The 27,959-nt window shown below is 34.0% G+C and overlaps 4 protein-coding genes across 10 annotated transcripts; 2 read left to right on the top strand and 2 right to left on the bottom strand.

Annotated features, from left to right (window-relative positions):
• Window positions 1-714: 714 nt before the first annotated feature.
• LOC133682005 (probable lipid-A-disaccharide synthase, mitochondrial) lies at window positions 715-4,159 on the top strand. Of its 4 annotated transcripts, none has more exons than XR_009836594.1 (8): window positions 715-1,057; window positions 1,147-1,246; window positions 1,317-1,422; window positions 1,518-1,741; window positions 2,016-2,094; window positions 2,381-2,637; window positions 3,371-3,592; window positions 3,743-3,986. XR_009836594.1 is itself a non-coding variant. In XM_062105230.1 (8 exons), exons 1-8 carry the CDS (start codon window positions 813-815, stop codon window positions 3,924-3,926), a joined length of 1,419 nt encoding a protein of 472 aa, XP_061961214.1. In that variant the 5' UTR covers window positions 721-812; the 3' UTR covers window positions 3,927-4,159. The 4 variants fall into 4 exon arrangements, 3 of the variants coding, with proteins under 3 accessions (XP_061961214.1, XP_061961213.1, XP_061961215.1); XM_062105230.1 differs by having other exon boundaries at window positions 721-1,057; window positions 2,384-2,637; window positions 3,366-3,592; window positions 3,743-4,159; XM_062105229.1 differs by having other exon boundaries at window positions 721-1,057; window positions 3,366-3,592; window positions 3,743-4,159.
• Window positions 4,160-11,926: 7,767 nt separating this feature from the next.
• LOC133682700 (uncharacterized) lies at window positions 11,927-16,945 on the top strand. Of its 3 annotated transcripts, none has more exons than XM_062106179.1 (11): window positions 11,927-12,085; window positions 12,765-13,013; window positions 13,650-13,859; window positions 14,258-14,338; window positions 14,427-14,513; window positions 14,625-14,720; window positions 14,809-14,862; window positions 14,965-16,046; window positions 16,283-16,331; window positions 16,434-16,473; window positions 16,580-16,945. In XM_062106179.1, exons 1-11 carry the CDS (start codon window positions 12,029-12,031, stop codon window positions 16,726-16,728), a joined length of 2,154 nt encoding a protein of 717 aa, XP_061962163.1. In that variant the 5' UTR covers window positions 11,927-12,028; the 3' UTR covers window positions 16,729-16,945. The 3 variants fall into 3 exon arrangements, with proteins under 3 accessions (XP_061962163.1, XP_061962164.1, XP_061962165.1); XM_062106180.1 differs by lacking the exon at window positions 11,927-12,085 and adding an exon at window positions 12,093-12,242; XM_062106181.1 differs by lacking the exon at window positions 11,927-12,085 and adding an exon at window positions 12,101-12,259.
• Window positions 16,946-17,521: 576 nt separating this feature from the next.
• On the bottom strand, window positions 17,522-20,688 carry LOC133682701 (protein-tyrosine-phosphatase IBR5-like). 2 transcript variants are annotated; one of them, XM_062106182.1, is made up of 5 exons: window positions 20,122-20,668; window positions 19,618-19,717; window positions 18,743-18,800; window positions 18,425-18,531; window positions 17,522-18,016 (listed from the first exon to the last, which is right to left on the bottom strand). In XM_062106182.1, the coding sequence occupies exons 1-5, from the start codon at window positions 20,371-20,373 to the stop codon at window positions 17,709-17,711; spliced, it is 825 nt and encodes a 274-aa protein (XP_061962166.1). In that variant the 5' UTR covers window positions 20,374-20,668; the 3' UTR covers window positions 17,522-17,708. The 2 variants fall into 2 exon arrangements, with proteins under 2 accessions (XP_061962166.1, XP_061962168.1); XM_062106184.1 differs by having other exon boundaries at window positions 17,930-18,065; window positions 20,122-20,688.
• Window positions 20,689-24,200: 3,512 nt separating this feature from the next.
• Window positions 24,201-27,613, bottom strand: LOC133681761 (tRNase Z TRZ2, chloroplastic). Its single transcript, XM_062104890.1, has 8 exons — window positions 27,041-27,613; window positions 26,262-26,424; window positions 26,100-26,170; window positions 25,692-25,787; window positions 25,500-25,613; window positions 25,162-25,230; window positions 24,961-25,035; window positions 24,201-24,458 (listed from the first exon to the last, which is right to left on the bottom strand). The coding sequence occupies exons 1-8, from the start codon at window positions 27,461-27,463 to the stop codon at window positions 24,369-24,371; spliced, it is 1,101 nt and encodes a 366-aa protein (XP_061960874.1). The 5' UTR covers window positions 27,464-27,613; the 3' UTR covers window positions 24,201-24,368.
• Between the last annotated feature and the right edge of the window lie 346 nt (window positions 27,614-27,959).

Genomic DNA, 27,959 nt, shown 5'->3' with positions numbered 1-27,959 from the left:
TCTCGTCGTCATCACGGTGTATGCAATTGTCCAGTTTAATATGAGGGCTTGGCAGGTGGCGTGGCACCTCTGTGATGAACTCCCTTGCCCTCCTCTGCAAATAAGCAGCTCAAGGTAGCTTCCATGAAATCCCTCAATGCTGGAGCTGTATTTGCATGATTCATCGGGGGTGTTTGAAAACATGTAATAATTATTTTTTAAAGTGTTTTTTATTTTAAAATATATTAAAATAATATTTTTTTATTTTTTAAAATTATTTTTAATATTAGTATATCAAAAACGATCCAAAAACATAAACAAAAATTAAAAAAAAAACTATGCAGTCTTTATTTCTTTTTCTATATATAAATTAAAAAAAATATCAGTATATATATAAAGCTAGACTAAAAATATATGTATTGTTCGAAAAGTAATAATGAAAATATCATCGAAACAGTGGCCGGTCAACTGCTTCTCTTTGGCAGCTGAAACAGAGGCCAGTAGGCCACACGTCAGCCAAGAAACGGCAGTCTTTATTTCTTTTTCTTTTTGTCATTTTTAGAAAAGACCATCCACTGATACCCAACTGCTCGCCAGTTCTAATTTAGGTCCCTAAACTATACTATACTTTATCAAGGGATGAGACCAAAACACAAACCTCCGAGATTTAGGCCCATGAAGAGGCTCAAGTGCTCAATCCACAGAAATCCGGGCCAAAGTCCATAATCCAACAGGCATGGAACGAAACAGTACACCCGCTTACCCTATTTCTCATGAATGAACTCCCTGTCTCTGCTTGCTTCTAGCCTTCTATTGACACTGATGCCCAATTGATGTTAAAAATGCTGTTAAGAACCATCAGAGATATAAAAAATGGGGGGAAAATGGGTTTCTCGAGTGTCCTTAGAAGATCTTTTTCTGTTCGGAGCAGAACTGTAGTAGACATGGGGGATAAAGATGGAGAACTGAGAGTGTTCATGGTTGCTGGGGAGGTTTCAGGAGACTCTATTGCTTCTCGCCTTATGGCTTCTTTGAAGAAGCTCTCTCCTCTTCCCATTCGTTTTTCTGGCGTTGGAGGGTAAGCAACCACGAGAACGTTTCTTTAATCCCAGTATTAACTTCTATTTGCGTTGTCAGAAATTGAGAATGTTACTTTTTTTTTAAAAGGCCCAGGATGTCCAAGGAAGGATTGGAATCTTTGTTCCCTATGGAGGATATTTCAGTGATGGGGATGTGGGAATTGTTACCACATCTTAACAAGTTTAGAGTGAGTGGTCATTTTGTTTACTTACTTGAGCCAATGTTAATTGGAATTGAGCGTTACTGTAAACTTTCAGGTAAGGTTGAAGGAAACAATTGAGGGTGCAATTTTGTTTCAGCCTCATGTTGTTGTGACTGTGGATTCCAAGGGGTTTTCTTTTCGTCTTCTAAAGCAGTTGCGAGGTAATATGAACTAGCCTCTCAGTGTTGGCTTCTATACTTGTTTGTTGCTTATGTGATGCAAATGTTGTAGGAAAATGGGGAAATGATTTTTGCAGCTAGATATGATTGGCAAGAATTGAATGGTCCTCTGCATTTTCATTATGTGGCGCCTTCGTTTTGGGCGTGGAAAGGGGGAGAAGCAAGGCTCAAAGGCCTGGCTAATTTTGTGGATCACATCTTATGCATACTCCCTAATGAGGAAGCAGTTTGCAAGTTAAATGGATTAGATGCAACCTTTGTGGGCCATCCTGTCCTGGAAGACATTTTTGAATTTAATTTGGTATGAATTCATCTTCAAACCTTGGAATATAATCTGGTTTAACTCTTTAATAGAGATAACATATTTAATTACACGTCTTTGAGTTTCCTGTGAAAGTTAAGAGAGATAACATGTTTATTGTTCCAAAAATATGCTACTTAAGAGAGCATATCTTGTGCATTCATCTACCAACTGCCCCCCGTGCTGTCTGAAATGATTACTTAATGATTGGTTCTGGATGTTTCCGATTAAAATTTACTTTTGTTGTTGACGTTCTAACATTTATCATGTTTAGGGAAAGCAAGCCTCACCGCATGACCTTAAGATAGAAGGAAATTCTGAAGATTTCCGAAGGAAATATGCATTATCTTCAGGTAATACGTTGTGATGAATGGTCTAATTTCCTGTATTTCAAAAGTATTGTTCTACTTCACATTGAATAATGCTTCTTGCTATTATGCCATTATGGTATACATGACAGTTAACTAATAGATCTTGATCAATAATCGACATCATGATCAAGCTTTGTTCTTGGATATGCATCTTCACTTTATCCTTCTATAGGTGATTGAAAAATTGTAATGCCTGCTATATGTTCTTAATTATTACTTGGGAGCTGCTCTCTAAATTTTGAAATTTAAGCCTGTTTTAACACCTCAGAAGTTGCATCTTTGGAAGGTGCTGCGGTCATTTCCTTGCTTCCTGGAAGCAGATTGCAAGAGGTCATTCGGATGCTTTCCATCTTTGCACACACTTTTGATCAGTTAAAAGACTCCATTCCTGAATTAATTACCGTGATCCATGTGGCTCCTAATCAGCATGTGGAGAATTACATTGATGGAGTGATTCGTAAGTGGCCTGTGCCTGCTATATTGATTCCTGGGGGACATCAACACCTGAAATATGATGCGTTCAGTGTAAGCTCTTCTGCTCTTCTCATACAGAAAGCATTCATAGTTGAATCAGAAATGTATGACTTAGGAAGCATAAGGGATTGCAGCTGTTGGTGAAAATGGATTGCTTGCATAGTTTCCTTGTCACTTAACTAAAGGATTGCCAGTTCCTAATTGATCTCACTGTCATGGGTGAAATAAGAAATGGAGGAGATGAGGAGTCGATCTGGCAGAAATTGACCTAGTTATTAATGGGAGTATGCCGAGGAGTCAGATTAAATACTTTGTACAGTACTGACAGAGGGTGGGCACTGCCAGGAGACTTTGAGAAACTTGATTGTGGTTAATAGTGCCACATCTTATATACAGTTTTGTTTTGTGTGTTTTTATTAGAATTTTGGCCCCAATTAGGATCTAAAAGAGGGCATCTAATTTCTCTATTGGTGTATTTAAGATCAAGATAATTGTGGTTAAAGCATATGCTTAATTGTGTGAAACATTGAATTCTTTTGGTAGGGTTTTTGTTTTTTCCTTCCCAATGTTCAGTTTGCACCTTGAGTTCTATCCTAAATCTCCATAAGTTTGAAGAGCCTACATTTGATAGGTGGAATATGTATAAATTATTTCATTCCCATTATTTGAAAACACCCTTAAAGCTTCTCATCCAGTAATTTTCACTGCAAACACTTGAAAGAAGTGATGATTAATCCATAGTGAAACTCGTTGTTGGAACTGAATTGAATGTCTTGCAGGCCAGCAGGATTGCATTGTGTACTTCAGGAACAGTGGCGATGGAGTTGCAGCTTGCACGCTTACCATGTGTCGTTGCCTATCGAGCCCATATCCTAACTGAATGGTACATTCAATATAAAGCAAAGATACCTTACATTTCTCTTCCCAACATTCTCACAGATTCAGCTATAATCCCTGAGGCTCTCTTTCAAGCATGCACACCTACAAATCTAGCCTCATTGCTTATGTAAGATCTCATTACTCTATGGATATTGATACTTCTATTTTCCTAATGACTAACTGGATCTTAAAAATAGCAAAGCCTGTGTAACATGATCTTCTGTGAAGTTGGTTTTCAACTATATTTGTAACTTCAGGATAATATGCCTCATTTCAGGAAACTAATGCATAACAAGAGACTTCAAGAAGAACAGATTGTTGCTGCCGAAAATGTAATAAAACTTCTGTTTCCTTCAGAAAGAATTATAAACAACTTGGAAGAACAGATGGGATGGAAATTTCCAAATTGCACCCCAAGTATGATAGCATCATCCACTATCCTAAGCCATGTAAAATCATGAGGATTAATTTACCTAACATTGTTGTTTAAGTTTAAAATGTCGAGCAAGCGGCTGAAGTCATGAAGGAGTAGTTTTAAGCTGAACTTGCTATTTTGAATGTGAAACTTCTAGGATAAATTTCATTGTCATTCTTCACTCTGAAATATACAGTGTGTTTTTTAGGTTCCATGTATACACATTAATTTCAAATTTTCAATATTGCAAATTCAGGCTGAGTTTATATATGCTTAAAACCTTGCCTGGGCTGAGTTTATGCATATGCTAAAAACTGGCATTAATTAATTTTGTCAATATTACATTTATTCAATAATCAAACTCATGGAGTACATTCAATGTAGGGTTTTTGAATATCTTGTACACAACTAAAACAAAATTATTTTGGAGTTTGATTTCATTGGACAGGTCTAGAGTTGTTTAAGAATCTTATTTTTTTCAGCTTTAAATAATTCTTCAAATGATGGGTTGTCATAAACAAGTCGTCCAATTATTCGGTCTCCGATGGTAATCCACACGAACTATTCATGAGAAATTTTCTAAACCGTTATTTGGAAGAGAGTAATTATTATATTTACAGTGTTAGCTTTAATTATATATTTTTGTATACTCTAAAAATTATATATTATTGTATACTCTAAAAAAACAAGAGGTAGAATTTACTATTTATAATAAATTAAATTTTTATTAATAATAAAAAAATATATTTATATAAATATAATAATATTATGTATAAAATAAGTTATGATGTAACTAACTTTCAAATCTATGGTAGATTTTGCTAGCATGATGGAGCTTTCAAATTTGCGCTCTCTCTCGCTTGTTTGTTTAATTTTTTTTCTACTTTCAACAAACGACATATTGTATCATATCCAATGAAGATAATCTAACTACTATGCATTTTCCATGAAGTCGTCTTGTGTCTTGCAAAGATGAACGACCAAATTGGTAACAATGTTATACAGTAGACCAAAAGCTTCCCTGTCACACACATACACACAGGCGCACGCTACGAAGAGAGAGATCATGGCTTCTTCCAAGCTTCAAATGTTATGGAACCAACCACCCCACAGGACCTACAAGTTTGTTTTCTTTTCTATTCCCAAAACTCTTTTGTTTACTGTGTGGGTATGGAGTTGCAACTCAGTAATTACACTACTTCTGTTCATCCCATGTATAAAAAAACAAGCTACATATTTAGTATCGAAAATGGTTCGAATTCTTCTTACTGCTAATTTAAGAACTTCCTTTTGTCATTGAGCTGACAGATTAAACAGTTCCCATCTTTGATGTTTACTGAGAATAGCACCGAGGCTTAATACAAGTTTGGGGTGAATACTTCATATTTTGGCTATGAAATAAAAATATTTTATAGAAGGTTCACTATAACAATGGAGGGGTTAATTATGAACGTTGTTCCTTCTTTATCGAGATTATTTTAGGAACGAGATTCTATTAGTTAAATGGGAGAAACTTTTGAACATGAATGAGTAAGCATTTGTTTCAAATACTTGGATGGTTTATATTTTACAACAACTCAATCTTGAAAAAGTTAATCACACCTAAAACAAAATTATAATCTTCAAGTTATCTTTGCTCAAGCTCTAAACAACTCTAGATTATCTAACGGGATCTTAAGACTTCTAAAAAAACATTTAAAGTATTATTTTTACTGTGAATATATATTTCAAGAAACAGAACAACTTTAAAGTGCATACTAATGTATCAGAGAGAAGGTTAGGTTACCGTGTGTGTTGGTTTAGTATGGACATTCAGTAGCTTTTGAAAATCACAAGCTAAATAAGGCAGAACAAAGGTCCACACATGAAAAAGTAACGATTGTGGTGGTTAATTATCTTGGTGTTTCAGAGGGTTTATTTGTTTCATAGCAAAAATGGACAATGCTGCAAACACTTTTTTAAAAAGCTTAAAAGAAATTGTTGTAACGGCAAGCTAGATGGAAAACGTTTCTAGCCAAATATGATTTTATATGGGAACATAAGCCGGGGTGATGTAATCAAGTCGTAGATGCTATTAACATGTGCGAGGTGCTTGCTTCTTTATTTTCCATTGTATAGGTAGAATTAGACATGCTGGACAGGTAAGAGCGTGTTTGGCAGTGTTGTTGCGGATGCTTTTCAAATAGCTTTTCGTGTCGAAATATATGCCAATGATGTTTTTTTATTTTTAAAAAATCATTTTTGACATCAGCACATCAAAACGATCCAAAAAATACAAATCGTACTCAATTTTAGTAAAAAAAAAATCAAATTTTAATGAAACGCAATTACAAACACAATATCAAACGGTGCAAACAAGTTAAAGTGAAAGAAGCAGCCTATGCTAAGCAAATAGACCTCGTACGAGATGGACCATATAGACATGCTGGGCAGGTTAAGACAAGTTAAAGTGAAAGAAGCAGCCTATGCTAAGCAAATAGACCTCGTACAAGATGGAACATATGAAGGTTGACTATATGTACCAAGTAGGAAGCTAAAAAAGCTTTTGATGTTTGAGACACATGACCCATAATGAGAAGCCATGAGAAAGGATGCTAGCTCTTTTATCCCAGACTTATTACTCCTAAAAATAAGGGAAGATTTAGAATTATACATCAATATGTGTATAGTATATCAATAAGACAAGGTTTTATGGAAAAAATAAACCAGCCACTATAGATTTTGGAAGTACCTTGCATATTGATTTCGTTGGACTTTGTTGTTGGGTTTCTTAAAATAGATGGAATAAATGTTGTGATTAAATAGATGGAATAACCTTGGGGGTATTTTTTTAAAAAAAAAACTTCCATGAACAAAGTCTATAAATAGGATATGAAAGGTTGTGTAGAATGCATATTATGGGCATGGCATATACAAGGAAAGGACACTTGTATTGTTTTTTTTTTATTAGATTAATATGGATGTCCGGGCTAGCTTGTGTGTACCTTGATTAATCCTACGGGCTCTGAAATTAACGATCATGTAAGCCTCCAATGACCCTGAGATTTGTGAGATTCGAACTAGTGATCTCTAGAGAACAAACTCAGGACGGACACTTGGCAACTCACTCGTGGGCATTCCAAAAATTCATGAGTACTTGCTGCACGAAGTCGTCTTGTTATTGGATTCGCTCTTCAGTTAGCATGAAGATGAATTATCTTCTATTCATCGTTTTTATTCTTAAGAAAACCTTTTTTAAGACTACCAAGCCTTCTCGAATGAGTTCTACTTTTTTAGCTTTCAACAAGTAAGAGGGGGAAAATGCTGCACTCACTAAGACGTGAAACTTTATAACTATGTCGTTCTGATTAGTTGAGCTATACCTCTCAGGATTAACACTTGTATTGTTTCTTTGTTAAAGAGTTAATTGAGGTTGGGTTTTTGCCTGTAATACTTGTGTATTGTTTCTGTTCTTTCACTTGTGTTTATTTCTACTTGTCTATAACATATTAGAGAGTAGGGAATCCTCTACGGATGAGTGAAATACCCAGTCGCAGGTAAATACAAGGGGATTGGCAAGGAAATAGTAGAACTCGACTGCTGCACAGCGGGCTGAATTTTTCATGAAAAATTGACCTTGTGACACAACATCAATATAGCAAAATTGTCAGTTAGTCAAACAAGGAATGGCCTCCAATACATAATAATAATTATTCAATGAAATTAAAATTAAAAGGAAGGTAGCTAAAGGTTTGTTCTTTTTTTTTTAATTTTATATATTTGGATTTTATGGTTAAAAGAATTTGCTTCATATGAACACCAAACTGCATAGAAAATACATTTTTAAATTTATCTAGAAAAAAAATTAATATTAATTTACATACAAACTGATTAAAAAACAACAATTTTTGTAAATAATAATAGTAAAATGTCCCTCTATGTTGTGCTATATGAAATTGCACCCAACAACAGTACTTTTGTGTTTGTCTTTACAACTTGTTGAACATCCAATTTAAAGGATCTTGTATTTTCAGAACCGTAGCCTACTTGTTTCTAACAATTTCTGAAACGCCACTATATATTTTTAAAAGCTAAGTAGATAATCTCTCTTCTCTAATCACTAAAGTTCATGTCAATAATAATGTTCAAGCACAATTACTTTCCCCAGTACAATGTTGCTGATGCAGAAGAATACTGTTGCAAGCACTCCAATTATAACATGGAGCGTAGCTTTAAAACCCAGTCCGGTCAGGCTGGTTGAATAACAAATAAAAAAAAAAGAATTTGATTTGATCTGGCAGGCTAATCCGGCAATTCGGTCAAAAATCATGTTTCAACCCATTGATTTTTGTTTTTTGTAATCAAAATTATAATTTTGTTTTTGTTAAGTGGGTATCAACAAATACTTGTGCTCGTGCTCTCTAATATAAATATTTTTGGATTTGTTTGGCCTATATATAATCAATTATATTATTGTGTATAGTTTTTATCAGGGATTGATCGGTAATCCAACATGGTGTTGTCTTTTTTTAGGAAAATTCACAATTAACCTTCTATAGTTTGATTTTTTTATATATATAAACGTGATGTGGATCCATAAACAAGCAGTGGAATTTCAAGAATCATCTGATAAACATGACAGATGCTTTTAGGAACAACAGAGAAAATTAAGGTGCATGAATGGAGGGTTGTAGCATTTGAAATTGTCAGTGTCTCTAATTTGATCTGAAAGACCAACGAGCATTGATCCTCATATTTCTTCGTAGATTGTTTCTATTATTTTATGCAATGTATAATTGAGATCCAAATGCAGTGAAGCCAGAGGATGGACCCATGAGAATTGAAGATGAAGATGCTGTGAAACCATAATGGTGTATGGAAACCTCAAGAGATCCCAAATCGATTGGGAATTCATTTTTTAAAGATATTGATAGGCATCAATTCAATTGTCGAGTTTGGGTGCTTCTCTTTTACTTCAATTATTTCTAGATTGGAGAATGGAGAGGAAAAGAAAGAAGAAGAAGAAGAAGTTAGCCGTGGTGGATAGGTTTTTTTTAGTTCAATGGCAAAATCATCATATCAATATTATATAGGCTTTTTAGCCATTAAATTAAATATAATTAAAATCCTATAAGTAATCTAATATTTTGACTTTTGTGTTATAAAGTTATTAAATTATAGGATGTAAAATGCTATTTTTGAAGACACGAAGGCAATGCAAATTAACAATCAAATTATAGGAGGCTCGATAAAAAAAACAATATTTTTTTTTTATTTACAAACATGGAAAATGGATATGTTTTATCATAGTTATGATACTTGATCTCGCTCGACGGATTGGCTTGGAATCCTGGCAACTCAAGGTCTTGGCTAGGTTTCAAATCATAAAAACTCAAATGACGCAGGTTAATTTAAAACCTCAACAACCCGATTTTTTTAAATATTTTTTTAATAAACCCTAAAAAATTAAAATTATTTTATGAATACTCAGCCTTGAATATCTGTTTTTATGTCCTACATACACATGGATTGTTTCTTAAATTTTTGATATGGGATAATTATATATAGTCTATATCCATATGAATTATTTTTTTAATTTTTTGATATGAAATAACTATACTACACTTTATTTTTATTTTTATAGCCTACATTTACATAAATTATTTCTTAACTTTATGATGTAGTATAACTACACTACACTTTATGTCTCATGCATTGTTTAAAAACTTTTTCATGTAGGATATTAAAACTCCAAACATAATTTTTTTTTATTTTTTCAAGTTGATTCGGATCAATCAGTGTGATATGGACTTGTTTTTTTGGCCGAGTCAATCCCTGGACCAGGTTTAATAAATATACATTTTATATTATAAATTTTGTATGTATGACCACCTATCATTGGCTTTTTTTTTCTTGATTTCCTAATATAGATAGACGTAGATTATTACTTTAATAGTGGAGTAGATCCTAAAAAAAAATCATGTGCATTCTTAGGAAGTGAATATGACTTGAAAAAAAAAATTGATTGATGTATAAATTGATTCCAAGATTTTTTGTACTATAGAAAAAAGAGAGGAGATTTCATGTTCCCCACTTTCAAGCGCATTTTGGACGTCACTGTAGGGGAATAATGTGATTTTTACATTTTTCTTAGGATGTGTGAAAATACAACTTGGTCCTTGAAGCTTTTTATTTTTTTCATATTTGGTCCCTATAGTTTTATGTTTTACCTTTCAATTCTCAAACTTTTATTTTAATCATGTTTCGGTATTTAGGTTCTAGAGATGAGAAAGAGTTGTCAGAAAATGAAGAGGATATAGAAAGAATTCGACCGGCTATATTCCAACCATAAAAATATATATTAAGCATGGTATCAATGGATTGTCTTGATGATGAAAATCCAATTGCGGTAGTTTTGTCTCTTACAAATGCCAGAAAAAATAGGTTGGGCTGTAAAGATTTTTTGGATTCTTTTTTATTTTTTATTTTTATTGTGATAAAAAAAAAAGTGTTTTTTGAGATTGTAAATTGGATAATTTAGATTCTTACAATGCAAGGGGTGTTTTTTAATTAAAAATAATAAAAATTGAGTTATGAGGTAAGAAAAAACTTGGCTATGGTTTTTCAACCATTATAGGTGGTCGACAAATTATTGCAATCATAGTTTTGAAACCTGGCTTGGCCCGGCGGGCAACCCAAGACTAGAAATGGGTTAGGTTGAAGAAAAAACAGGGGAATGATAAACTCAATGTGATCCGACTAACCTGATGGGTTGACTCGGCAAGACTCGGTTGTAAACCCGTTAACTTTTGTTTTTTTTTGTTTTTTTTACTAAAACAACATTGTTTTGATTTAAAAAAAAAACTAATCTGGTTAAAATCAAGAACCCGAGCCTTAAACTAGGCCAACCATCAGGCCGGATTTTAAAATTATTGTTGCAATGACGATAGTCCACTCAATTCACCAAAAAAAAAATGTCAAGCACCCAATGATTCAGGCTTACACATGTTTGAACTTTCCTCACGTCGCTAGCCTCGGAGGCCAAAAAATATTTTTGTATATAATTTAAAATAAAATTTTATTTAAATTAATAATTATAATGCTATTTAAAAAAATCTCTCAATTATAACATGCTTTTTAAATAAGATTAGAGATTTTTATAGATACATTTGCAATAACATTTCAACAATTATATACTAGCCTAGTTTGAAATAAGTTGTAAAAAAACTATACTACTCAATTAAAATAAAATATTTATTTTTTATTGTTATTTTTTTATGATTTTCATGAATTGATTATTCTTTAATTTTTGAACAATTATATAAAATTACAAAGATACGACTTTTTTCAAAAAAACAAAACTTACCTTTTATATTATGTTAAGTTTTTATTTAAAAAACATGCTACTAATAAAAAAATGTTTTTGTAAAAAAATTAATTAATTAAAAAATGGGAGTCTTGCCTCCAAAAATAAAATTTTCACTCTTTAATTTAAATTATTATAAATATTTATTTTAATTACCTTGATGTTTTATTAAGAAATGACTTTTCAATAAAAATTTATTTAAAAAAATAAATAAAGAATAAGTACTTCAATTTAGGAAATACATGTTTTTCTGCATAATTTTTAAATCTTTCAAACCCTTGCAAATATTTATTTTAATTATTAAATAATTAAATAAATAAATAAATTTTAAAATTTCCTCGTGGAATCATACCTAAATTGTTTTAAAAAAGAATAATAATAAAGAATAAGTGCTTATTTAGCATTGTGTTTGCTTTTATTTTTTAAAATATTTTTCAAATTGTTTTTAATATGAAAAGGTATTAAATTAATATTTTTATAATTATTTTTTAATAATTATGATAGGGTAATGTTAAAAAAAATAAAAAAAAATATTATTTTAATATATTTTTAATTAAAAATTACTTTAATACTAAAAAAAAGGGGGTCCAAATTGTTCGGTTTTCAAACAAACCATAGTTCTGGATTTTTCTCCACCCATACCATGCGACAGCACATACGCAAGAAAGTAAAAATAAATGATAACAGGACGCTTACTTTAACAGGATCCTCGCTTGTGAACGCGTAAATTGCGCCGTCTCATATCCTACGCCACATCCTATATATATATATATATTGTTTTTGTTTTTGGATTTTATCTGGCTATGAACGCTTACAACCCTGAAAGAGAAAATCCACCACCTAACAACACACACCAAGAGGTAAAGATTGAATCTTTTACTAAATTCTCAATCTGGGTTCTGTTCAATACCTGCTAATTGTCTCATTTTCTTCAAGAATCACCAAGGTTTTATCAGCTTTGGAAATGATGTTGAAGTCATTTTGACCATTCTTCAACTTTCTTGCACGCCAGCCCTGGTTAAATTTTATTTGAAGTTTGTAGCTTCTTTTTTTTTCCGTGTTTATCTTTTAGTAATTAGATCTTGTGGGGCAGTCTTAATTGTTTTGAAGTTGGAGATTTTGATGTGGGCTTCTCTGATTTTTTAGGCAGAGCTTTCTGTGTTTTTGTGTCTTTGTTGGTTTCTTACAGAAAATCCGAAATCTCAGATATTAGTTCCTGATTTTGTTTATGTTATTTCTTATACACGTATTTGATTATTGACCATTTGATAATCACTAGGTTCGAATATGTTTATGTTTCTGTTTCTGTCGAAGCAGTTATGTTATGAATTCTGCAACATGTTATCTTCTTTTTTATATGGTTACTGAACTTAGTTTAGGCCTGGTTGAGGTTTATAAATTATAATGAACTCTTGGTTAAGAATTAATGTCACATATGGATGTTCGCAACTCGTAAACAAATATGTCACTGTACGTGAAAATTTGTTGGCAATGCATGGTTAAGAAGATGCTGTCTTACATAAAATTTTCTTTCTGCAGCACAACACCAGAATGGCCGAGATAATGTTTAAAGTAACAGTTATATGGAGGGGGAACAAATTTATTGTGGGAATGAACACCGATGCTTCTGTCAAGGATCTAGGGGATGAACTCCAGAAGTTGACAGATATCAAGGCAGATACCATGAGACTTATTGTTCCGCGATTTTCTAACAAAAGCTCAAAGCTGCTGTTTCCTTTCTCAGATGAACACTCACAGCTAAGCTTGCAAGAAGCTTCCATTATGGAGGTATCATTTTCTACTCTCTCTCTCTCTCTCTCTCTCTCTCTTTTTGTGGGGGCGCATTGTGATAACAAATATGACTAATTTTCCATACACGCTATTTTGTAAGTGTGATTTTACTGAACTTTAAACGTGTTTGGATGTGAAAGAAACAGTCTGAATGTAGTTTATAAATCTGATGCTTTAATGGATTTTACTTGTAATCTGATCTTATATAGCTTAGCTTTTCAATCATAGGTCTTTAAATAAATGGGTGTTTGTAGAATACATGTATGATATACGATATTCTTGTAGTTTATGGTTGTTATCACTTTACTGCTGTTTTCCTGGTTGGTTTTGCCACATTTGTGTGGTGGAACATGCTAATCGGCCTTGTTATCTGAACAAATTTTTTGTTTGCTTAATGTATTTTTATCTAGGACTGACCTGATCATCATTCTGTTTGTTTTACAATTTCTTTTGTTAAAAAGGTCGCAAGCAATGTAGCGAATTAAGTATAAGGTGGCAAATAAAGCTTTATAGTGAATATTTAGTACTGACTTGTTCACATATTTTCTTAATTAATGATTACTTTCTAAGCATATGCCAAAACTATTTTATGAAGTCTTCTAATTCTGTCATTGCATATTTCTTTTATTTCAGGGAAAGTTTATCAGAATGTTGGGAGTGTCTGAAGATGAAGTTGATAAAGTTCTACAAAATGCCAAGGTTGACCTGAGGATCGCCGGATTTGATGAAGAGGAAAAGAGAATGAGGCAGCGAATGTCAGATAGACCTCGTGGTTTGCTTAAACTCCCACAAGGACCTTATATCTTTTGTGATTTTCGCACACTTCAAATTCCTGGAGTTGAGGTGCATTTGAATGTGCCAGTTACTTTTTGCATTTAAATTTAAAGAAATTATTAGATTTCCAATTATGCATTATATATCATAGATAAAATATAGGCAAAGGAGGAATGAATTGTGTCACTTATACTGAATTTTGGCATCATAATATCCTATGTTATGTATTTTAGATGAAAGTATCATGATTAAAATATGATCCAGTACTTTCTTAGAGATTCACTGTGAATTTCTCTAACAGCAAAGACTTGTTATTGATTCTAGCTGTTAGGTGTTTGAACTTGTACACTAGAATAGCATATATGGAATGCTCAGATCATTACATTCTGAATCTGTCGGTATTCCAAGACTTGGTTTTATGGAAAAATAAACTATCATTGATTTCCCTTGTTTTTGCTTGTCTTCAGCTGAACCCCCCCGCTCCAGAGGCTTTGAAAAGGATGCATATGCTTGCTGCGGATCCTGGAATTGTTGCTATAATGAACAAGGTACTGTTGGATGCATCTTTTCAAATTAAACACCATTACTTAGCTCGACATTCCTAACAATTAACTTTTGAATGATCATTTTCAAAAGCATCGTTGGCGCGTAGGAATTATGACTGAGATGGCCCCAGTTGGTTATGTTGGTGTGAGTCCCAAATGCATTCTTGGTTTCAATAAGGTAAAGTCCTCCTCAAAGTGTATGAAAATACATTTACTGGTGTCACTGTTTTATTTTCTTTTGTCATTTTGGTTTGTTCTTTCCTTGTTGACTCCTGTTTTGGCATTGCAGAATCATGGAGAGGAGATATCTCTCCGTCTTCGAACTGATGACCTCAAGGGTTTCAGGAAATATGAAAGCATCAAGAAAACTCTTCTGCATGAACTTGTAAGCTTTATAATCAAATTTGTTTTTTCCTCAAGTTTTGAGATTATTGTTATTGAGTTAATCTTTTTTGTTCTTATTTTCATCTCAGGCTCACATGCTGTACTCAGAACACGATGCGAACTTTTATGCTTTGGATAAACAGGTACAAATGCGTATCCATACACTTGTTTATGAATGTTGCATGATGAATGGTTAAGTTCAACAGAAATATTGTTGTCTAAAATTGGTGTGTGATTTTGGCCAGCTGAACCAAGAAGCTGCTAGTTTAGATTGGACTAAATCAAGGGGGCATACCTTGAGCGGAGTCGATCATCAAGACCAGGACAGCGAAGACTTCTATGTTTCAGACAGTAGAAGCTCTTCTGTGAAGCTGGGGGGAAACATGTCTAATCAACTGGCTAGTGCCCGCGCATCTTCTGTGGCTGCTGCTTATCACCGTTTAGCAGATGCCTCTTCCAACAGTTTGGGAGCCTCTGAAGTACATGAAGAACCCGACCCGGATGATTCAATTTTTAACATGCAAAAAGAACCTGGTGCCAAGGGTCAGGTAGAAAAAGGAAAGGTAGATATTGAAAATCAACATAAATCTCAGTGGAAACCTCACAATCAACCTGATCCTGATGAACATCCTTTTAATCGAAACAAGAATGAACCTGATCCTGATGATTCTCAAGGTAATCACCATGAGGTGATGGACATCCTGAATGGTGGTATTCGCCCTGACAAAACCATTGATGAACCTGATCCTGATGATTCTCAAGGTAATCACCATGAGGTGATGGACATCGCGAATGGTGGGATTTGCCCCGACAAAACCATTGATGAACCTGATCCTGATGATTCTCAAGGTAATCACCATGAGGCGATGGACATCCTGAATATTGGGATTTACCCTGCCAAAACCATTGATGAACCTGATCCTGATGATTCTCAAGGTAATCACCATGAGGCGATGGACATCCTGAATATTGGGATTTGCCCTGGCAAAACCATTGACGAACCTGATCCTGATGATTGTCTAGTAACTGAAAACATTGAAGACCATCTCCATCTAAAAAAAGCTTATAAAGAACCTGATCCTGATGAATCTGAAACAAATCAGGTTGTTCAGGCTGAGCCCGATCCTGATGATGATTTAGCAGTGTCAGATGAAGTATCTAGGATGCAAATTGATGAACCAGATCCAGATGATGAAGAACTACGGAGAATCCAAGATCCTGTAAGTGTTGTCTGCAGCCGCCTTCAGAAGGCTACTGAGACACTGAGAGCTGAATTGAACTCCACAGAAGCAACGGCAGCTTTGCAAACTCTTTTTAAGATAATTAGGTATGCTTGTCTGACTTGATAATTTATTTGGTTGTTCTCTTTAGTACAGTTAGGATCGTAGGTATATTGCATCACACTTTATCCTGATTTGTTACATACCTGCACAGTATTATAGGTATGAGTCAACTTGCATGATCTTAGAACACTTTTGATTCTCTGATTTTCCATTTCCATCATGATTATTGTTTTATCTTTATGTCGTAATAAAGGCTGAAATCTGTTTTAACTTCTGGCAGGAATGTGATCGAACACCCAGATCAGTCAAAATTCAAAAGACTCAGAAAGGTTCATTCACTGTTACTCAAAATGTCTTTCCCAATAATTTTTTTGAATTTTGCTTTGGTTCCTTTGTCAAATCTCTTGATCACTATTTGCTGTACATTTTAGGCTAATCCCATAATCCAGAAAAATGTTGCCAGTCACCAAGGTTTGTTTCTTTCTTACAATGTGCACATGGATGGATAGATAACGCTGGAGAGAGTCATCTTCGCTGACATTTATTTGTTTGCTTGTCTGCTTCTCATGATTTACAGCTGCGGTGGAAATTGTTCATGTGGTTGGATTCAGTGAGGAAGTTAGTTATGATGAAACTGGGAAGGCTGATACTTACTTGGTGCTGAAGCGGAATGATCCAGGCTTGTTGTGGCTTGCCAAGTCAACCCTTGAAGCATGCATGGCCTAGAAGTCAAATAAGTGTGGATCCGTGCAAAAAAAATGATACTGAATGAACCCAGATTGTTGGGGATACCCTGTATAAATTTCTGTGTTGTGTGTATCAAAATTACCTCCAGGATTGTACTCTGGATCTCCAAGTTGACATAATTTGTGAATAAAGCTCCTATGGAAGTTACCGAGGCCAGAACTTAATGCTGGAACGATTTTATGGATCTTTCACCAAATTGTCTTCTTTCATCATCATTTAGAATTTTTAAGAACTCACTTGGAAATCTCTAAGTTTACTGTTTTTTTGTTCTTCATTAGATAACAAAGCTTTATTGTTTTTTTAATCTAATTAAAATTAAAGAGTTTTTTATATATCCTTTCAAATTGTTGGTCAAGTGTTGACTGAATCAAGAATTCACGTTTTGATTAATATCAAACGAAACGAACTCAGCTAAATTAAATTAGGGTAAAATTCATATTTTGTGATCATGTTCATTAATAGTAACTGAAAATTAAAAAATATAGTTATATCATTTTTGTTCTTTTACTTTTAGATGATACTCTATTGAATATTAAAGAAGATTTATTTCTTATTTCTTAAATGTTTAGAATACACACCCGCACGCGCTCATCCTCGCCACTAAATGGCAAAAGCTATGGATGAGCTATTCACCAGTGATAAATTCCCATCACTAGAAGTTGATCAAGGGAAGGTTACTCCTTTCTTCGGCAGTGGAAAAAACGCTGCAAGAAGCCGCAGAGATAACACAATTTTAGCACCCATACACCTTTTGTGTAGATGACAAAAACTCTACTCTTGGAATTAACACTCTTGTATAAACTTGTGAATAAACCAAGGCACACGCCAAATCCAAACCAAAAGTATAGTTTTCAGTTTGAACTTTTGTAACTTGCACTATTGCAAGCTCACTTAATGATCATTTAGCTTCTAGTCATTGCTAAATTTGCAGGCTCATTCATCAGGGAGGGCATTGAAATTCATGAATCCATTGAAACATCCCCACCATTCGGGTTCGGCAAATTGGTGCCAAGGGAGCTTTCTGATATGTTCTGGGGATGACCAGCTCCAAACTGGAACTCTTGTGGAGGAACTTCTAGAGGACGTGTGAAAATAGAGGGAGCACCAACACCAATGAATGCTTGGACAGGAACTGGATCACTAGCCTTTGGGAAGCCAAAGCTAAAAGATGGCGCACCTACAGGAGGGAAGAGTGGCAGGGCAGGGTTGCTATTATCATTTGACCCAAAAAGCTTCTGTTCATACTCATGCAACTGCTGGTGCACGGCTAAAACCCACAAACAAAAGTGATAGTCAGGCATGGGGTAACTTCTCTCCTGGGAAACAAAAGGATCTCAGATAAAATGCATAGGCCAATTGGTCCAATACATCAAGGTCTCAAGACCAGAAAAAATTTGTGCGCTGCCTGAGAAAATTATTTGAGTTCATCAATCAACTTTCGTATGATGATCTTTTACCAGGAAAAAGGGGAACGAGAATCGGTAAAAGTCAAAATTTACATAGCATGTGGTAGCACTTTCTGTAGACTTGAATAAATACTGCAGTTCTAAACTCAGTAGCAGGATTCTTGATTGCTTTAACAAATAGAAATGCAGAATCATAATTGAACTGTATAATACTGACCACAAAAGTAATTGTTTCCCCTATAAGCAAATCAGCATCAAGGTGAACATACCTTGAGTTAGATCAACGGATGGTCTCCGCTCTTTCACCCACTGGTAACATTGAGCAAGTCTCCATCCTCTGGACTTCATCAAGTAAGCCATTACAATAGCTGGAGACCTGTCAGAAGAACAAGGTTATATGATTTCCATAAACAAACCAATAAAATGCATTGCTGAACCCCAAAACACATGCCAGGAACTAACAATGGCCCCAAGATGTGATATGAAATAGCATGGAGTGAAGTCCCAATAGACACATAGGTTACACTATTCCCAAAAAACAAGAGAGAGAATAAAGATAACCAACATAATTAGCAGAAACACTTAACCTATTTTTTCCTGACATGCAATGGACAAGAACGCGAGCCTTGTCCCTCTCACATTGCTCTGCAAAAAACAAGCATGCATTACTTTACACTCTAACCCGCGATGGAAAAATAAAGGATTGCAGTATGTAACAAATCCTGATAAATTCTGCCCAAATTGCAATTTACAAATCTAACAACCAACCTATTGATTGATTATCACTTAATGGTTGACCACGAGCCAATTATTCAAAAAAATAAATACTTCCATAAGTGAATTCTCCAATCAGAAGAAACATGATTTCAGGCTTCAGGGCTACAATTTTGTCAATGCGTCATGGTTACAGTTCATCTTATTGGAATACAACACGGAAGATTTCCTTCCTCTAATCAAGTACCTATAAAACATCACCAACCAAGATCTTTCCCCCCTCATTATTCTAAGAGGTGATAGAACAATAGACATTGGCCCTCATAAAAAAAGGTGCATCCTGAACAAACCCTACCATGATCAGAACCATAAATTGAACTAGTGACATAATTGATCATCTAAGTTAAGAAATCAAAGAAAACTTGATTTAGCATTTAGAAACACGGATGCTTATGCAAGGTCGAAATGGAGGAAAGCAGGGGATTGATACGAGCTCTAAAAAATTTCACAACCATATGTAAACAGAAGTAACAGCAGATGCACGTGGCATAAGCCTTTTAACAACAGCACAACGAAAAAAGAGCAGTTTCCAGTTCTTGTGTGGTCAAGTCAAAAACTTGATGAAACAGTGAAAGTAACACATACCTATTGATAATTCATCAAATCTAACTCACATAAAGACTGTCAAGAACTTGATGAATAGTGAAAGTAACGCCTGCCAATTGATAATTCATAAAATCTGACTCACCTAAAAACTGAATGGCATCGTCAAATTGTAAGATCTTGTCATCTTGGAGGCAGTGATAGGTGAATGAATTCTTGTAGAGATTTTGACACGCAGGAACTGTCTGCAAATAGATAAAACATAAGAATACATCAGATCTCTTATTATTCTTGGTCTCTACTAAGCTGTTGCTGGTGACATAAACAACAGGCAGCCATGAAATTAAAGTGTCAATTAATTGAAACCAACTAAATAAAAGATACTGTAACCCTACAAAGAACTCAAATCAGTTTAATTTCCATTAAAGCTATACTTTTTTTTTCTTAAATCTCATACTAACTACTTTCTAAGAAGTTATATTATTCAACCTTCGATGCTTTTATGAGAAACGAACACTAAAAAATCCCAATCAAACCCTAAACCATAAGAATTTAAAACCAACGTAAGATAACTGAGCCATTTTTCTACAAAACAAAAAACCTATCAATTTGTTCTCAGTATTCAACGCAAAATATATATATTAATTACATTGAGCACACGAGTAATTCCTTGGGTTTTGAGGAGCTCGGATCGAGAGGCGTTGTCGTAGCTGCCTAAGAAAAGGAAGTCGGGGAGGATCTGAGAAGGAAAAGCGCTGAGGTGAACAGAGGGAGACTTATCGGAGGTGGATTCAGGCATACGGTGGCCGCAAGTCCCACAAACCTCACCCTCTTCGTACTTGTGGTAGTGACCGCATACCCCGCACGGGTTTTCTCTCTCCCTCTTCCTCATCATCATCATCCAATCCAATAAGTAATATTATTTATTAAATCGCCAAAAGAGATGGGATTGATGATTATGATGATGATGATAGGTGTTTCTTTAATGGAACCGATAGAAGAGTTTTTGGTACGGGTCTGGGCGGGCGTGATTGAGAATGAGACTGCGTTGCGTGCGTGTGTGCGTGCGCGAGAGAGTTAACTCTTTGTTTTAAATTGGAAAATGAGAGAGTATTTACACTGTTTTTTTCTGGTTACTTTCTTGCTAGGGACAGGCAGGGGTGTCATCAGTAATGCAACGAAGCCAGAGCGAGTACGACTATATGTTAAGGAGAATATTCATTCAATTTGGACATCTTGAGAGGATTGTCTTTGGTTTTTTTTTTTTAAATCAGCTTCTTCACCCAGGTATGCATTTGGATTTTGTTTAATATTAAAGATTCTATATATATATATATATATATATATATATATATATATATATATATATATATATATTTTGATCTAGAAAAAAAAAACTTTGGATTGTTTGGGCTGATCCCTATGGGCCTAGCCCAAGCGACCAAACACCGATGCTTTTCTAGATTTAGATGATTAGGCTTATTGGTTGTTAGACCTAGGTGATCATGTATGGTCTCTTATGCTTAACCAATAACCAATATTATTTTATTGTTTTACCTCTTTATTATTATTTTTTTTAATATTTTTTTCTCACATCTATTTTTCTCAGTACTAATGATTTTAATTTGCAGCACACAATTTTTTTTTGCAGGAAAGATACTACTTTTTGTATCACCAATAACCATATTTTTACTATGCCTACTAGGTTATATAAACACCAATAAAAATAAATATACTCGGTCAAATAGTCGTGCCACGCCAATTTCATTTTTAATCACGTGCCCTGCACGAGACCATGGCACATCATCACACCAATCAATGAGCCACCTTAGTTATCCAGTGACATAATTCCTTCTCTCTAAATAAAAGTTGAAGCCATTTATATAAATACATCCAGTCTTATAAAGAGGAATTTGTATTGCATTTAAAAGTATTTTTTAAAAAAGAAATACATGGAGACTATAATTTAATATTTTGCTAGATATTTCTAAATAATTAGAATATGCTATATTAAAAACAATGAAAGGGAAAGGGGAAGAAGAAGAATGTTATTGAAAATAGATAGGATTAGGGATAAGAATGACGAGGGCTTTTGAGGATGCCTTTGTGATGAACAACACTACAGTACAGGAGTCCAGTCCAATCTCTTCTTACTTTACAATCACGTGGGCTCTCACGTGACCTTTCCATTTTATGTCTTTTTTTCCCCATGGTGGACTGGTCAAGCAAGCGGTGGGCCCACACCAGCATCATCATCATCAAATATTTACTGACCAAAGCCGTTACGCAATTGGATTCGAGTTCCAATCACGTTACCTTTTCGAGCTGTCTCAAAAAGTGCTTCCACATATTTGAAACCATGATTTCCATAAAAAAAAAAAAATTAAAAATGAAATGCTCTTCAAACTATAGATAACTGCAATGGAGCTCAACATACTAGTTAATATGCCTAAAAAATATGGGTGAGGATGCGGGCCCAGCACGGGTGATGGGCCTATGCTTGCAAGTCTTTGAACGCCAAGCCCGACCTTATTTAGATGATGTTTGTTTTTATATTTGAAAAGTGTTTTTGAAAAAAATTTAATTTTTTTATTTTTTATTTTTTTAAATTAATAGTTTTTGATATTTTCATATCATTTTAATGTGCTGATGTCAAGATTAATTTTTAAAAAATAAAAAATATTATTTTAATGTATTTCCGAATAAAAAATATTTTGAAAAGCAACCGCAAGTACACTTGTAAACACCCCATTATTTTTTTTATGATTAGAGAACATTATTTCTAAGACTATATTTTTAGTTGTTTTTAAATGAAAACATCTTTAGAGTCATCTTAAACACCTAATGCTACTCTTTCTAACCAAGAAATTCATTTTACCCTCCTTCAAGATAACAAAAAGGATCATTATACAAAAATAACTAAAAAAGCATTAGTCTTTTACTATGGTCCCGGGAAGAAACGGAATTCTATCCCATCCTTGATTGAGGCAAATATTTTAACAAATATCAAATTATAGAGGATGAAGGAAAGATAAAATATTGAATTTTGCAAAAACAGAAGATAAAATCTCACTCTAAAAACTTTTGTGGGCTTTGCCCCGAACCTAGCAGGGACGCGCTGTCCCTTGCAAACCCCCAACCAACTCATCGCAGAGTTGGATCAGCGAAGTTGTGTTCGGGATTAAGTCTTGTTCTATAAAATCAACTCTAATACTATGTTAAAATAATTAAAATCAAATAAAAAAACTAGAATTATAAATTATTTGTATATTATAAATGCTTAGTTTTAATGTAAATATAAATAAATGATTAGTTGCAGTTTTTATTGCCTTTCTATGTCTAGAGAACAATATCGGTTCTTATTTCTTACCACCTGCCAGTTCTCATGTTGGTTGTGTCTGTGATTACTATCAACTTCAGGGTGCTATTTGTCATTTACTAGGAGCTGCTGGTGCCACTGAAGCCATTTTTGCAATTTTAGCTATACACCATGTAAGTATTTTATATGGCCTGCTTGCTTATTTAATGACTACCCGCTGAAACATCTCTGCCATAAGATTTATAGAGTCGTTTATTTTGTATTTTAAAAATATTTTTTAAAAAAATAAAATTTTTTAATTTTTTTTAATTTTAATTTTTTTGTGTTTTTAGATTATTTTAATGTGTTGATATCAAAAATAATTTTTTAAAAATAAAATAAAAATATTATTTTAATATATTTTCAAGTAAAAAACACTTTAAAAAAACTATTATAACACTCTTAAATATCGTATAATATCTAGACTTTTGAGAAATCAAATAATAAATTAGTTGTGTGTGTGCCTGTTCCCATGTGATTTTAAATTGAATGATCTACAAAAACTTAAGAGAAAAAAAGTATATGTATATTATAGAATAATATAAATTATATTCTATAGTTTTAATTATCAGTTTAGGTTTTTAGGTTAAGATAGTTCTTTAACATGATATTAAAGTTTTAATGATTAAATGGTCACGAATTTGAATTTCACCTTTTCCATTCTCTCTTTTAATTAAAATCTAAATAATAACATAAGGTAACGTGTGTCTTTACAAGTTTTAAGCCCAAAAAATTTTAACTTGATGGAAATATATATAATATAAACTATATTTTAGAACCTTGTATAACTTTTAGAATAATTTAAATTTTTGAATTCATATATGAGATTTGCATGTTTGGCTGGCCATATCCATAACATACTCTGCTTACACAGCAACAACAAAACCATTTGGCTCATTAATTTTATAGGTAAGAGGTTTTTCAATCACAACACAAGGTTTTCTGTGGATGTTTCAGGGAATTGCACTCTTAACCTCGATAAACCAGATCCCATCTTCAAAAACAATTTTATGCCTTTGTTGGGAGCCAATGCATCTCTACTTTTCACCTCTGTGTTATAAAACAGATTGATTGGTTCTGTGCTCTTGATTTGGCATCTGAACAGCTTACATGTAGGGCACGTTTCTCCAAGTGTTAACTAAATCTGCATCATTTGCAGTTTCTGGATATGGAGTCGATGAAATGAAATGGCGGGCATCATCTTTAATATACTTACACTGGGGGTGGTTTTGTTTATACCCTGTTTAGCACAGGGTGGTATAATCTGGGAAAATTTTAATTTTTTTTAATTAGTTTTGATATAAATTTTAATACATTTCTTAGCGTTGGTTATCTAGCCCTCAGGCGCACAGATTTCAAGACGCTCGATGTTGCCCTCATAACCAGCAATTTAATTGGTTCCAATGACTGGATAAGTACAGATTAGTTCTCTCTGAACCACTATAAAAGGTCACATTTCAAGTTCCTGATCAAAAAGAAATCACTATTTAACAAATAAATTACAAAGACTAGTAAATTTTTCTACAATTTCATCTCCACTATGAGTACATTGATTTGAAACCTTCTGTCAGAGGAACTACTTTTGCTGACACCCTGGATTGCAACTTCAACACAGCTTCACGTATGTCCTGAAATTAGCAGAATCCATTTAGAATAGATTCAGTTGCTGATGAACCAAGGTTCCTCCATGCATCTGATACGATAATTCAGAGGAAAAGGCACAGGAAAGGAAAATGATGAAAAAACAAGTGTCCCTATTTGTAACATTCTTTCAGAAGGTGGGTAGTTTTGGGGGTGATTCAAGTAATCTTTGCACCTGGAACTGAACATCCATCATCAGTTAAATTAGGACCATCTGATTAATCAGGTATGTTTTTGGGCATGGAAGATTTTCCAAATACAGAGCAGCTAACCCGAGTTGAGTTGTAAATTATCAATTTAACCAATTTCTCTAAGATTTCTCATAAAAGAGACCTGCAATCCTACGTGCAAGGATAGCACAATTCCCATCATCTTGCATTTTGATCTATCTATTTATCCTAGTCATACGCACAGCACAGTGTCCCACTAGTTTACTGGGTTAAAGGTAACAAAAAACCATTATATGGCTTGGTTCATTTCAATTATCACCTCTATGCTGTAGCGGGAGGAGAAATGAGTCAACAAGATTGCTTTACTCCGGATCCATTTGGCATTTTCAATAATCTGCAGTGTTAACAGAATCCTATCTCAGAATTGCAATAATGAATGGAAAACATTTTGTACGGTCATTGACCAAAGATGATCCAAGGTAACTGTAAAATCACGATGGGAGAATCAACATTCTTATACCTCAAACAAATGAGTATGACCACGCTGTCGTGCATGCTCAGTGGTAAAATCTTCATCCAGGAAAGTTGCCTGAAAGACATTAGCTTTAAGACTTCAACTGATTCTGGATAACGAAAATTAATTTGGATTCTGAAATTGTTCAAGAACAAAGAAGAGCATAAACAGCAGTAATAGCTCCAGCTCCTTGAATAGATGCCATGATTTCAGAATGATCATTGGAAAAGAAATATTTCCGAGGATAAAGTTGGCTATTCCATGTTCATAAGAAACCATGCACCTTGCATATTAAGAATAACCAGAAAATGATTCTACAAGGTAGGAGATACTTTAATCTATACCTCAGTTATTAGAACTTTTGCCCTCAACGCATCTGCATTACGCGGATCAAGCATGTACTCTGCTGTGGTATCTCCAGTAAAGGCCACCTCAGGGGACAATATTATGTCTGTAATCTAATTAAAAACGCAAGCTAAAATGAGCATTCAGTAACTAAAATTTGCTACCAAGACTATGTTGCAGAAATTGCAAACCTCAACACCAGACTTCTTCAATTTCTCTATTTGTTTTCCTTTGAGATGAATGTATTGTTTCTTCAATTTTTTCCTCACCGAATAGATGACATAACCCTGGATAAAACCGAGTGATTTCATACACTTTAGAGATGAACAGTCTCAAGATTTCAAACATCATATCCAAATAATAATCTAAATCCCAGCCTCAAACCTAGCATCAGTTTTCCAAGCGCTATACTGGACTCGGAACACATGGTCTTTTAGATCAAGATTTCTGCTACTTCCCTGAAATAATTCTCTACAAAAACTGGTATATCTTTGGTGGTCTGACCACTCGTGAGTCATTATTATATTTCTTTTCTTGTAGCTTTTAGACTTTTTTGAAGAAGAAAATACGAAGAGAAGAAACAAAATGATGAAACGCACCTGACTGGGTATAACATGTTGAGTTCTGAATGGTCGGACCACAACATCATTCCGCAATTCATATGTTTCACCTGAACTTGAACTTGAACTTGTGAGTTGTGTTCAGCATAAACACTAACAGATTGTATACATAGACAAATCTAGCAAGCTAAAGGGGCATACCCACATCCAATGCAACCAAATCAAAATTAAGCTCTACTTGCCCCATTGCCCTGTGAATGTCAAATAGTTTCTCAACATCGTCTTTGATACACGGAGGGACAAATATTGTTGGAGGCTTTAAGCTGTACAAACCACGACTAGCCACATACATTGGCAGCCCACCCTGTGTCAGTAAATGTGAAATAAGCTCATGACAACATTCAAGGCCAAAAGTGAAACAGAGAGTCTAAAATATAATAAAACAGTAAACAATGACAATCATAGCATTACACATGTTTAAGTGTCAAAACATTATGGTTTTTGCAAAATTATATAGTTTATCAATCTAGATAATAACTAGAAATCTCCTTCAGTTGTTATTACTGAAAAAAGAATTCAGCTTAACTTTCTTCCAGATTCCACTCCAACCTAACATCCAGTTTCTAATCAATAATAATAAACTTGCCAGATCATGGTTTCAGCACATCCTCGCATAACTCCACACAACACCATGTATAGTGTGTGTGTGTGTGTGTGTGTGTGGTGTATATATACATACACAACTTAAACAATAGCATTATAAGAGCCATAAACCAAAAAAGCTCTAGTGGTTAGCTTAATGTCACCATATTACAGAACATCCATATTCAATTCTGAAAAAGACCAAGCATAACCCACAAGTCTTAGAAAATAGAAGCGTTAACCTCAGCCAATTAGGGAAAGAAGAGAACATGTTTTTTTTTCCTTTCTTCACAAAAACATGGGATGCCGAAAACATGAGTAGTAGAGAAAAAACCAACAATGTGATCAAGATGGGCATGAGTGATGAAGACAAAATTCTGGTGAATAGCTCTGGTGGGGCACCTCCCAATATCAAAAGCACACTTAAACTCTGGTATAATTATACAAGTCTCTTGGCCTCCAATGGACAGACCCTCAATTGCATACCCTCCCAAGTCAATTCCTTTACGGATAACAGCTGCACGGGCCTTTCTGTAGTCTTCTTCTTCCTCAATAGCACGCCCGATTACTGATAAAAAGCTGGAGGCTTTGACGATGAAGGGCTTGTTTTTAATTTTGAGAGGGAGGAAATGAAAATTACGGGTTGTTAATGTTGTAGGTTTTCCTTTTCCATGGAAAATACTGGGGAGGTGCTGAAAAGGGAAAAGTGATGGGATTTTAGGATTGGGAGCTGATGAGAATAAAGGGATAGAGATTTGCATTTTGAGGACAAGAAGACCGCATAAAGAAAGAAAGGGTTTTAGAGAGGCTTTGGATGAGTGGTTAGTTCAATCTTCAGACCACCTCCTAAGGTTGTGTCGTTAAATTTCTAACACCAGTCCTCGCTTCATGGAGATAAGTTGCGCGTTTTCACACTATACCCTTTTTATTTTTATAAAAAAACATTTATATATTCCGTCATTTTATTGATATTTTTGTGAAGGAATGTGCTGTTCTATCTGGTTTTTTAAGAGCGAGTTTTTATTTATTTTTTTAAGAAAATTTTTTTTATCTAAAAATATATTAAAATAATATTTATTTTTATTTTTAAAAATTTATTTTTAACATTAATATATTAAAATAATTTTAAAACATAAAAAAAATTAACTTTTTAAAATACAAAAATAAACAAGAATAAGATATATAAGTTTGTGTGCTACTATTATCAAGTTTTGGCTCCCTAGAGCACACTAAATTAACACATAAAAGTTAAGAAAA

Source organism: Populus nigra, chromosome 2, assembly GCF_951802175.1.
Source record: "Populus nigra chromosome 2, ddPopNigr1.1, whole genome shotgun sequence".
Classification (NCBI taxonomy): Eukaryota; Viridiplantae; Streptophyta; class Magnoliopsida; order Malpighiales; family Salicaceae; genus Populus; species Populus nigra.
Note: the sequence above shows the minus strand (reverse complement) of the source record. Positions and strands in the feature narration are given on the sequence as shown.